The sequence below is a fragment of the Salmo salar genome, chromosome ssa28, assembly GCF_905237065.1.
Source record: "Salmo salar chromosome ssa28, Ssal_v3.1, whole genome shotgun sequence".
Taxonomy (NCBI): Eukaryota; Metazoa; Chordata; class Actinopteri; order Salmoniformes; family Salmonidae; genus Salmo; species Salmo salar.
The window spans coordinates 24887099-24900000 of record NC_059469.1 but is presented as its reverse complement, the minus strand read 5'-3'; the positions used below and the strand labels follow the sequence as shown (position 1 = coordinate 24900000).

Genomic DNA, 12902 nt, shown 5'->3' with positions numbered 1-12902 from the left:
TGTGCCTCGACACAATCCTGTCTTGTAACTCTACGGACAATTCGTTCGACCTCATGGCTTGGTTTTTGCTCTGACATGCTCTGTCAACTGTGGGGCCTTATATAGACAGGTGTGTGCCTTTCCAAATCATGTCCAATCAATTGAATTTACCAGGTGGACTCCAATCAAGTTGTAGAAACATCTCAAGGATGATCAATGGAAACAGGATGCACCTGAGCTCAATTTCGAGTCTCTTAGCAAAGGGTCTGAATACTTATGTAAATAAGGTATTTAAGTTTCTTTTTAATACATTTGCAAAAATGTCTAAACCTGTTTTCACTTCGTCATTATGGGGTGTTGTGTGTAGATTGCTGAGGACTTTGTTTTTGTAATCAATTTTAGAATAAAGCTGTAACAAAATGTGGAAAAAGTCAAGGTCTGAATGCTACCTGACGGCACTGTAATTAAACCACTAGGCCTATAGGCTATACCTACGCTGCGTTGTATGCTTCTTGAGTAAATCTGAGCAGGAAAAAAGTGTAGGCTATTCCATTCAAACAACTAGACCCTATGCACACATTGTAATCAAATTCCAAATCTTAATTGGTGCATTTCAAACTTCTTTTGTGATGTGCAGCCGGGAACCAGTTCCGTACGATGGCGAGTGGTGGGGTCGAGAAATCAGATTTGAAGGATCCTCCATCATTGTTTAAATCTCCAGTTTGGGAAGATTTTGGCTTTCCAATAGAATCAAAAATGTATTGAACTTTGTAGGATATCAACGAAATTGATTTATTAGACCATTCAATTAATTTGACAAAGATAATAAGACATGCATAAGTGATTCAAATTTTCCTTCAACTTTCTGAAGTGGCAACAGCGTGTGAATTCCCCCGTCTGTGTGCGCATCTGCTACTTTGTAGCCGTTAGCGATTATGCTAATGACTACGGTCTTCTGGTAGATGGAAAGGCTCTTCCAAAAACCTACAAAGTAGTCTATGCTGACCTGGCAGAATGTTATCAGGATTAGTTGCATCAATTCAGGGGTGATTTGTTCAGCAAACTCTGCAATCACGTGTGCTACAGAAACAACGCTAACCAAGCAAGGCTCTTGCTGGTGCGCATCTACATTGCTTTATTTAACTAGGCAAGTCCGTTAAGTACAAATTCTTATTTACAATGACGGCCTACCAAAAGGCCTCCTGCGGGGACGGGGGCTGGGATTAAAAATATAGGACAAAACACGCATCCCGACAAGAGAGACAACACAAACTACATAAAGAGAAACCTAAGACAACAACATAGCAAGGCAGCAACACATGACAACACAGCATGGTAGAAACACATGACAACATCATGGTAGCAGCACAAAACATGGTACAAACATTATTGGGAACAGACAACAGCACAAAGGGCAAGAAGGTAGAGACAACAATACATCACGCGAAGCAGCCACAACTGTCAGTAAGAGTTTTCAGTCAAATTCAAGTTCAAGGGTATCTAAACCCAAAAAAGAATATTTATTTTCACCAGACCACAAAAATGGTCTCCTGATGGGGTTGAAGCATTGTGGGCTTAGAACCGCCCATTGTGTTGTTTTTCTATTAAACAAGTTTGATTTTGAGACTGAACCTGAAAAACAGGTAAAAATCTGAAATGTGGAATAACTGAATTAGGGGGTAAGTAAAACATGTTATAGGGCCCAACATTATATCGCTCATCTATTCCTTTCTTAGTTTTGCATGTTTTACCCCCCAAAATGTAACTTGCTGTACCGAAACCGAACCGTGACCCCAAAACCTTTACACCCACAGTTGTTGTTTTGTAATTAACATTCTGTTATCTTCCAGATAGCGGGCAGCAGTTCGTGGCATGCTCGCTACACGGTGCTGACGTATCTACAGATCATGGTCTTCTACAACCTGTTCACCTTTCTGAGCGACCAGGGAGCCGTCAACGACGTCAGAGCACTGGTCATACGCCTGCTGGAGGACGAGCAGCTAGAGGTAACACACACATACACACACACACACACACACACACACACACACACACACACACACACATGCACATACTGTACGCACACACACACACAGACATGTACTGTACACACACACAGAGACATGTACTGTACGCACACACAGGAAATGAATGTAGAAAAGGAGTTGAACAGGCATGAGTGGATGATCATTATACAGAACAAAGACATGGATATGTAGACTGTTTAATGCCAGATAACATCACGGCTGAAAGAGCGGGACATAGCAGTGTGGGGAGGTAGGCCTATTGGTTACAGATCACATTGTGTAATTTCTGAGCAATCTGTCACAGAGGGTGGTGGTGGGGGGGGTTTTACAGTTCTATGTATGTAGGGATTAGGCACTCTTCCTCGCTCTGTCTACCTCCTCTTTCTCCCCCTCTGGTCCCTCTCTCACTTGTTGCTATGGAAACCACTGGCTGCAGGTGTATTCTGTTTCTATGTGGAGGAGATTAAGGGGGAGGGGGTGAACAGATGGATTTAGCCATTTCTGTCTTTCTATCCAACTGTCCTCTAGGGAGGGCTGTAACGATTATGGAATTTTAGGTAACGATTAATTGTCATGCAAATGGACATGGTAATTGTAGTAAAGTTTTTTTTTTAATGGTATGTTTTGAGATTATAATGCATCTTTGAAAATGAACTACGTCTAAAAAATAATAATAATAATGATTTTGCCGACCTTGGAACTTTTGAAAATGAACCTTCTCCTCACTACCGTGTCGTTCTGCTTGTAAAATGATAACCAACTTTGCCCACTTAATGTCAAACGGAAGAACTGCTATTGGGTAAACTATATCTAGTTGAAGTTGAATCCAGCCTTCTCCTAAAATGAGTTTATTAAGACGATTATGACAACAACAAAATGAGTTTACGGTTATTGTCCGTAATTACACCAGCCTTCCTCTGGAGCCTAATATATTGACTTTCCTTGGCTGCTTGACACCTCTCGTTGCTAGGCGACATAAATTGGTTCACTCAATCAGTGACAGGATTGGGTTTAATACTGTTGTGTAAACGTTGGACCGTGAGTGTGTCTGTTTAATAACATACATATACTGATCAGGAGCTGCGAAGTCACATGGAGACAATTTATTCAGAATTATTTTCTAACGACAAGTCCAGCGACACAAAAGGCCTGATGCTGGTTGCAGCTGTAGATTCCTCTTCCCCAGCCCACTGTACAGTACACAGCCTCTGACCTCCTCTTCCCCAGCCCACCGTACAGTACACAGCCTCTGACCTCCTCTTCCCCAGCCCACCGTACAGTACACAGCCTCTAACCTCCTCTTCCCCAGCCCACCGTACAGTATAGAGGTCGACCGATTAATCGGAATGGCGATTAATTAGGGCCGATTTCAAGTTTTCATACGAGTCTGTAATCGGCATTTTTTTTGACACCGATTATGGCCGATTACATTGCACTCCACGAGGAGACTGCGTGGCAGTCTGGCTACCTGTTATGCGAGTGTAGCAAAGAGCCAATGTAAGGTGCTAGCTAGCATTAAAAAACAATCAATCTTAACATAATCACTAGTTAACTACACATGGTTGATGATATTACTAGTTTAACTAGCTTGTCCTGCGTTGCATATAATCGATGCGGTGCCTGTTAATTTATCATTGAATCACAGCCTACTTCGCCAAACGGGTGATTTAACAAGCGTATTCACGAAAAAAGCACTGTCGTTGCACCAATGTACCTAACCATAAACATCAATGCCTTTCTTAAAATCAATACGCAAGTACATAGTTTTAAACCTGCATATTTAATTAATATTGCCTGCTAACGTGAATTTCTTTTAACTAGGGAAATTGTGTCACTTCTCTTGCGTTCTGTGCAACAGAGTCAGGGTATATGTAGCAGTTTGGGTCACCTGGCTCGTTGCTAACTGTGTGAAGACCATTTATTCCTAACAAAAACAGCCGACTTTGCCAAACGGGGGATGATTTAACAAAAGCGCATTTGAAAAAAAAGCACAATCGTTGCACGACTGTACCTAACCATAAACATCAATGCCTTTCTTAAAATCAATACACAGAAGTCTTTTTTTTTTTTTAAACCTGCATATTTAGTTAAAAGAAATTCATGTTAGCAGGCAAAATTAACTAGGGAAATTGTGTCACTTCTCTTGTGTTCATTGCACGCAGTGTCAGGGTATATGCAACAGTTTGGGCCACCTGACTCGTTACGAATTAATTTGCCAGAATTTTACATAATTATGACTTAACATTGAAGGTTGTGCAATGTAACAGAAATATATTTAGACTTATGGATGCCACCATTAGATAAAATACGGAATGGTTCCATATTTCACTGAAAGAATAAACGTTTTGTATTCGAAATGATAGTTTTTGGATTTGACCATATTAATGACCTAAGGCTCGTATTTCTGTGTGTTATTATAATTAAGTATGATTTGATAGAGCAGTCTGACTGAGCGGTGGTAGGCAGCAGCAGGCTCGTAAGCATTCATTCAAACAGCACTTTCCTGCGTTTGCCAGCAGCGCTGTTTATGACTTCTGACACAGCCTCTGACCACCTCTTCCCCAGCCTACCGTACAGTACACAGCCTCTGACCACCTCTTCCCCAGCCTACCGTACAGTACACAGCCTCTGACCACCTCTTCCCCAGCCTACCGTACAGTACACAGCCTCTAACCTCCTCTTCCCCAGCCTACCGTACAGTACACAGCCTCTAACCTCCTCTTCCCCAGCCCACCGTACAGTACACAGCCTCTGACCACCTCTTCCCCAGCCCACCGTACAGTACACAGCCTAGCTACAAAACAGCCCTGAGCCTTTGTGCGCTCAATGGTGAGACTGAATCACTCAAAGAACTCCAGTCTCCCTGTTCTGTTTTCTCTTTTCTCTCTCTAGCTACATCTAAATTATTCCTTCTGTGATTCCTCGCTTCCCATCTCCTTGCCAACAGTGTTGTTGAAGGTCCAAGGTTACTCCCCCTAAGACCTTCTCCAATGCATTTTGAGGAGGCGGCGAGGAGGAGAATTTGGATAGAGCTTCTGAGTTGAGCCGAGGTAGTCAGTACAGACTGGGCCACCCAGCTCCGTACAGTTTAAGTCGGAAGTTTACAGTGAGGGGAAAAAAGTATTTGATCCCCTGCTGATTTTGTACGTTTGCCCGCTGACAAAGAAATGATCAGTCTATAATTTTAATGGTAGGTTTATTTGAACAGTGACAGAAAGAATAACAACAAAAAAATCCAGAAAAACGCATGTCAAAAATGTTAGAAATTGATTTGCATTTTAATGAGGGAAATAAGTATTTGACCCCTCTGCAAAACATGACTTAATACTTGGTGGCAAAACCCTTGTTGGCAATCAGAGGTCAGACGTTTCTTGTAGTTGGCCACCAGGTTTGCACACATTTCAGGAGGGATTTTGTCCCACTCCTCTTTGCAGATCTTCTCCAAGTCATTAAGGTTTCGAGGCTGACGTTTGGTAACTCGAACCTGCAGCTCCCTCCACAGATTTTCTATGGGATTAAGGTCTGGAGACTGGCTAGGCCACTCCAGGACCTTAATGTGCTTCTTCTTGAGCCACTCTTTTGTTGCCTTGGCCGTGTGTTTTGGGTCATTGTCATGCTGGAACACCCATCCACGACCCATTTTCAATGCCCTGGCTGAGGGAAGGAGGTTCTCACCCAAGATTTGATGGTACATGGCCCCGTCCATCGTCCCTTTGATGCGGTGAAGTTGTCCTGGCCCCTTCGCAGAAAAACACCCGTAAAGCATAATGTTTCCACCTCCATGTTTGACGGTGGGGATGGTGTTCTTGGGGTCATAGGCAGCATTCCTCCTCCTCCAAACACGGCGAGTTGAGTTGATGCCAAAGAGCTCCATTTTGGTCTCATCTGACCACAACACTTTCATCCAGTTGTCCTCTGAATCATTCAGATGTTCATTGGCAAACTTCAGACGGGCATGTATATGTGCTTTCTTGAGCAGGGGGACCTTGCGGGCGTCGCAGGATTTCAGTCCTTCACGGCGTAGTGTGTTACTAATTGTTTTCTTGGTGACTATGATCCCAGCTGCCCTGAGATCATTGACAAGATCCTCCCGTGTAGTTCTGGGCTGATTCCTCACCGTTCTCATGATCATTGCAACTCCACGAGGTGAGATCTTGCATGGAGCCCCAGACCGAGGGAGATTGACAGTTCTTTTGTGTTTCTTCCATTTGCAAATAATCGCACCAATTGTTGTCACCTTCTCACCAAGCTGCTTGGCGATGGTCTTGTAGCCCATTCCAGCCTTTTGTAGGTCTGCAATCTTGTCCCTGACATCCTTGGAGAGCTCTTTGGTCTTGGCCATGGTGGAGAGTTTGGAATCTGATTGATTGATTGCTTCTGTGGACAGGTGTCTTTTTTACAGGTAACAAGCTGCGGTTAGGAGCACTCCCTTTAAGAGTGTGCTCCTAATCTCAGCTCGTTACCTGTATAAAAGACACCTGTGAGCCAGAAATCTTTCTGATTGAGAGGGGGTCAAATACTTATTTCCCTCATTAAAATGCAAATCAATTTATTACATTTTTGACATGCGTTTTTTCTGGATTCTTTTGTTATTCTGTCTCTCACTGTTCAAATAAGCCTACCATTAAAATTATAGACTGATCATTTCTTTGTCAGTGGGCAAACGTACAAAATCAGCAGGGGATCAAATACTTTTTTCCCTCACTGTACATACACTTAGGTTGGGCTCTTTAAATCTCGTTTTTTAACCACTCCACAAATTTCTTGTTAACAAACTATATTTTTGGCAAGTAGGTTAGGACATCTACTTTGTGCATGACACAAGTAATTTTTCCAACAATTGTTTACAGACAGATTATTTCACTTATAATTCACTCTATCACAATTCCAGTGGGTCAGAAGTTTACATACACTAAGTTGACTGTGCCTTTAAACAGTTCGGAAAATTCCAGAAAATGTCATGGCTTTAGAAGCTTCTGATAGGCTAATTGACATAATTTGAGTCAATTGGAGGTGTACATGTGGGTGTATTTCAAGGCCTACCTTCAAACTCAGTGGCTCTTTGCTTGACATCATGGGAAAATCAAAAGAAATCAGCCAAGACCTCAGAAAAGAAATTGTAGACCTCCACAAGTGGTTCATCCTTGGGAGCAATTTCCAAACGCTTGAAGGTACCACGTTCATCTGTACAAACCATAGTACGCAAGTATATGGGACCACGCAGCCGTCATACCGCTCAGGAAGGAGAGGCGTTCTGTCTCCTAGAGATGAACGTACTTTGGTGCGAAAAGTGCAAATCAATCCCAGAACAACAGCAAAGGACCTTGTGAAGATGCTGGAGGAAACGGGTGCAAAAGTATCTATATCCACAGTAAAACGAGTCCTATATCGACATAACCTGAAAGGCCGCTCAACAAGGAAGAAGCCACTGCTCCGAAACCACCATAAAAAAGCCAGACTTTGCAACTGCACATGGGGACAAAGATCATACTTTTTGGAGAAATGTCCTCTGGTCTGATGAAACAAAAATAGAACTGTTTGGTCATAATGACCATCGGTATGTTTGGAGGAAAAAGGGGGAGGCTTGCAAGCCGAAGAACACCATCCCAACCATGAAACACAGGGGTGGCAACATCATGTTGTCGGGGTGCTTTGCTGCAGGAGGGACTGGTGCAAAATAGATGGCATCATGAGGCTGGAAAATTATGTGGATATTGTTGAAGCAACATCTCAAGACATCAATCAGAAAGTTAAAGCTTGGTCGCAAATGGGTCTTCCAAATGGACAATGACCCCAAGCATACTTCCAAAGTTGTGGGAAAATAGCTTAAGGACAACAAAGTCAAGGTATTGGAGTGGCCATCACAAAGCCCTGACCTCAATCCTATAGAAACTGTGTGGGCAAAACTGAAAAGGTGTGTGTGTGTGTGTGGTGTGTGTGTGTGTGAGCAAGGAGGCCTACAAACCTGACTCAGTCACACCAGCTCTGTCAGGAGGAATGGGCCAAAATTCACCCAACTTATTGTGGGAAGCTTGTGGAAGGCTACCTGAAACATTTGACCCAAGTTCAACAATTTAAAGGCAATGCTACCAAATACTAATTGAGTGTATGTAAACTTCTGACCCACTGGGAATGTGATGAAAGAAATAAAAGCTGAAATAAATAATTCTCTCTACTATTATTCTGACATTTCACAGTCTTCAAATAAAGTGTTTTTCCTAACTGACCCAAGACAGGTCATTTTTATTAGGATTAAATGTCAGGAATTGTGAAACTGAGATTAAATGTATTTGGCTAAGGTGTATGTAAACTTCCGACTTCAACTGTATATGGACACACTGTCACATTGTGTAAATAATGAACTCTTTCCCCCTCTTCTTCTCTACCTCTGTTCTCCCTCTGTCCCCCAGGTGAGGGAGATGGCTGCCACCACGCTGAGCGGTTTCCTCCAGTGTAACTTCCTGTCCATAGAGGGCCCCATGCAGAGCCACTTTGAGGCCCTCTGCAAGACCCGCCTGCCCAAGAAGAGAAAGAGGGAGCTGGGCTCCGTGGTGGACACCATCCCCTCCGGAGGTAGCTACTAACAACTGTCCAATGCTTTACTTAGAACGCATACTGTTCCTGGTAGTGCTGCAAGCATACTGGCTCGGTTCCAATATCCACACTAGAATGGCCAATGCATAGCTGCATTCTACGTGCTATTGCTAGTGTGGATATTGGAACAACCACTGTCTACATCAGCGTTTCCCAAACTCGGTCCTCGGGACCCCAGGGGGTACATGTTTTTGATTTTACCTTAACACTACACATCTGATTCAAATGATCAAAGCTTGATGAATAGTTGATTACTTTAATCAGCTGTGTAGTGCTAGCGCAAAAGCCAAAACGTGCACCCCTGGGTTTAGGAAACCCTGGTCAACATGCAACGGTCCATTGCCTTACCTGGAACACAGTTGCCATGATTGTGTTAGATGGTCTTTTAGATTGTAGTTTCCTTGACCTTACTAAACCTGTTATACCTCAGCTTTTCAATGCTCCTTTTCAGTATTTTCCTCCCTGTGTGTGTAGATCTGGTGCGGCGTCATGCTGGAGTGTTAGGTCTGAGTGCCTGTATCCTGTCCAGCCCCTACGATGTTCCCACCTGGATGCCCCAACTACTGATGAACCTCAGTGCCCACCTCAATGACACACAGCCCATTGAGGTGAGGAGGACTAACACACACACACACACACACACACACACACACACACACACACACACACACACACACACACACACACAGAGAGAGGAAGAAGAAACACACACACACTGCTCTCTCACACAAACACACACACCTCAACGACACACAGCCTATAGAGATGAGGGGGACCCCAAACCCATGTCTCTCTCTCCCCATTCCCGGTCATCTTGTTCCTGAATGCGTCTTGTGTCTACTCCTGCAGATGACAGTGAAGAAGACCCTGTCTAACTTTAGGCGGACTCATCATGACAACTGGCAGGAGCATAAACAGCAGTTCACTGATGACCAGCTGCTGGTTCTGACCGACCTGCTGGTCTCTCCATGCTACTACGCCTAGATCCCTGGTACGTAAACATACAGCAGCTAACAGTAACACCCACACACCTGCTGGTCTCTCCATGCTACTAAACCTAGATCCCTGGTACGTAAACATACAGCAGCTAACAGTAACACCCACACGCCTGCTGGTCTCTCCATGCTACTACGCCTAGATCCCTGGTACGTAAACATACAGCAACTAACAGTAACACCCACACACCTGCTGGTCTCTCCATGCTACTACGCCTAGATCCCTGGTACATAAACATACAGCAGCTAACAGTAACACCCACACACCTGCTGGTCTCTCCATGCTACTACGCCTAGATCCCTGGTACGTAAACATACAGCAGCTAACAGTAACACCCACACACCTGCTGGTCTCTCCATGCTACTACGCCTAGATCCCTGGTACGTAAACATACAGCAGCTAACAGTAACACCCACACGCCTGCTGGTCTCTCCATGCTACTACGCCTAGATCCCTGGTACGTAAACATACAGCAGCTAACAGTAACACCCACACGCCTGCTGGTCTCTCCATGCTACTACGCCTAGATCCCTGGTACGTAAACATACAGCAGCTAACAGTAACACCCACACGCCTGCTGGTCTTTCCCTGATACTAAACCTAGATCCCTGGTACGTAAACATACAGCAGCTAACAGTAACACCCACACACCTGCTGGTCTCTCCCTGATACTAAATCTAGATCCCTGGTACGTAAACACACAGCAACTAACAGTAACACCCACACACCTGCTGGTCTCTCCCTGATACTAAATCTAGATCCCTGGTACGTAAACATACAGCAGCTAACAGTAACACCCACACACCTGCTGGTCTCTCCCTGATACTAAATCTAGATCCCTGGTACGTAAACACACAGCAACTAACAGTAACACCCACACACCTGCTGGTTTTTCCCTGATAGTAAACCTAGATACCTGGTACATACACACGCACACACACACAATTTAAACGTATGCTTGGGTGGAAGAATCCCAACACAAATTACAGTACATTATAAACAATACAAGGCACCAAGCATTAATCCCACTATCCATTCTGTCTCTCTTTAGGGCCAAGCAATAATCTCACTATCCATTTTGTTTCTCTTTAGAGCCAAGCATTAATCCCGCTATCCATTCTGTCTCTTTAGGGCCAAGCATTAATCCCGCTATCCATTCTGTCTCTCTTTAGGGCCAAGCAATAATCTCACTATCCATTTTGTTTCTCTTTAGAGCCAAGCATTAATCCCGCTATCCATTCTGTCTCTTTAGGGCCAAGCATTAATCCCGCTATCCATTCTGTCTCTTTAGAGCCAAGCATTAATCCCGCTATCCATTCTGTTTCTCTTTAGGGCCAAGCATTAATCCCGCTATCCATTCTGTTTCTCTTTAGGGCCAAGCATTAATCCCGCTATCCATTCTGTTTCTCTTTAGGGCCCTGGTCAACTTTCAGGAGATTTTTATGTTTTCTTAACGGAGGAACGTCACCCTCGATGCCCTCTTTGAGCCACTTGACAATTCCTCACTCTGGCATTAGACTGGGAAGGCCTCAGACTGAACAGATCAGGGCCCGTATTCAAAAAGCGGTTTAGAGTAGGATTGCTGATCTAGGATCAGTTTTGCCTTTCAGATCATATTGACTACCATTATATGGACAGGGCAGCCTGATTCTCGATCAGCACCGCTACTCTGAGACGCTGTGTGAATACAGGCCCAGAACAGAACACAGCAGCCTGCATGAGGGTAGACCGAGTCCTCACATCCAGGCCCCTGCACTCTGGCCAGACCAACGGACAACATCTGGGTCGTATTCATTAGGCATCAAACGGAAGACAACAGAATGAAAAACAGGGAGGAACTACCTGGGACTTGTCCATTAAGAACTGCTTGTTTTTCTCCTTTTTTTTATGATGTACCCTGAGGACCCTGAAAAGGGGGGATGGGGGGAACACGAATGCATAATGGATGGAATAAAAGTTGTGTATTTAGCGCTGAATTACATTTTTACTATACTTAATATTTAAGGATAAACCATAGCAGGGATGATTGTCCTGCGGTTTGTAATACTACTGTACAGTTTTTCTTAAATTTTTATTTTCTTTATTGCTTGCGTGTGTTTATGTGGAATGCTTGATGATACCCTACCTCTGGTCCAAGTTGTAGTGTGCGTTCCTCCACTAATGCACCACCACTTGTGGAGGAGTGGACGCTACGCCCTGGACCAGAGCTAGTCCCTGTCCCCCCCGTACTATTGCTCTCAGCTCAAAATCCCCTCAATGTTATCAACTCTGAGCCAACTAACTGTATTATCCCAGTAGAGGGTAGAAACCGTACTGTCCCAGTTCTCCAATAGTGAAGTGTTCTTAGCCACAGTCTGTTTGCGTTTAGATTAGATTGAGAATGTATCCCAAATGGTAGCCTATTTGTTTTAGTGCACTACTTTTGACTACGGCCCATAGGGCTCTGGTCAAAAGTAGTGCACTATATAGGGAATAGGGTGCCATTTGAGACTTAGATTAGATTTGAATCTGCCACCCACATTTACGTACATGACTTTTGTGTACATTGTTTAATCTATATATGATATGTGCATATTTTATAATGTGTATATAGCATATGAATATAACATAAATGCACAAACATGTATGTATTTATTTATTTATTTATTGGTTTGAAGTGCTGATATTATTCTTAGAGTTGCTGGTAATGAAAGATTTTGGGTTTGTGAGTAAATAGGTTGTTCAGCTTTTTAGTGACAGAGCTTTTGATTTCATCCTGCTCTCTCATGGGCAATGGTATATATGCAGTAGATGGAGTGATTGTGTATGTTCATTCCCCAAGGCTGTATGTGTGTGCTGTGTTGAGCTGATGAGCGCAGTTTTATCGTCATGGCATGTGTCTAAACACCTCTCAGAACCCCAAGGGACTGGTAATTCCTTGACACAGATAATTAGAGTCTCCATTGAAACAAGGCTTTTCCAGGACAAAAAAGCCAAAGTCCAGGACTAGGCTAAATCTGTGTCTGGGAAACAGGCCCAAGGAATAACCAAACCTCCTGTCCACCACCTTAGCATCACACCCCTTCCTCTACTCTACAATACAATATTATTCTCCATACTTTTTTTAAAACCCTAGTGAGAGTTATTTTTTGTTCAATATTTTGTTTATCCATGAAGACTTGAAAAGCTAGTCTCATTGAAGCATCGGTTCAGTTTAGTACTTCACTCATGTGTAGTGCCAAAACTGCATTGATTTTTTTTAATTTTAGATGTACTGTTTGCTTATATTTAATGAAGAAAATAAATAAATGGGTTGCTTGTAACACA

At 43.5% G+C, this 12902-nt stretch overlaps 1 protein-coding gene across 4 annotated transcripts in view; it reads left to right on the top strand.

The window, feature by feature from the left end:
* Positions 1–12902, top strand: part of LOC106589746 (proteasome activator complex subunit 4B) — a 78747-nt gene extending 65845 nt beyond the window's left edge. For all 4 annotated transcript variants that reach the window (XM_045710238.1, XM_045710237.1, XM_045710240.1 and 1 more), the window contains 5 exons: positions 1830–1985; positions 8417–8579; positions 9075–9208; positions 9450–9591; positions 11011–12902. In XM_045710238.1, coding sequence (XP_045566194.1) covers positions 1830–1985; positions 8417–8579; positions 9075–9208; positions 9450–9584 — 588 coding nt within the window. In that variant the 3' untranslated portion in view covers positions 9585–9591; positions 11011–12902. The remainder of the gene's footprint in view (positions 1–1829; positions 1986–8416; positions 8580–9074; positions 9209–9449; positions 9592–11010) is intronic.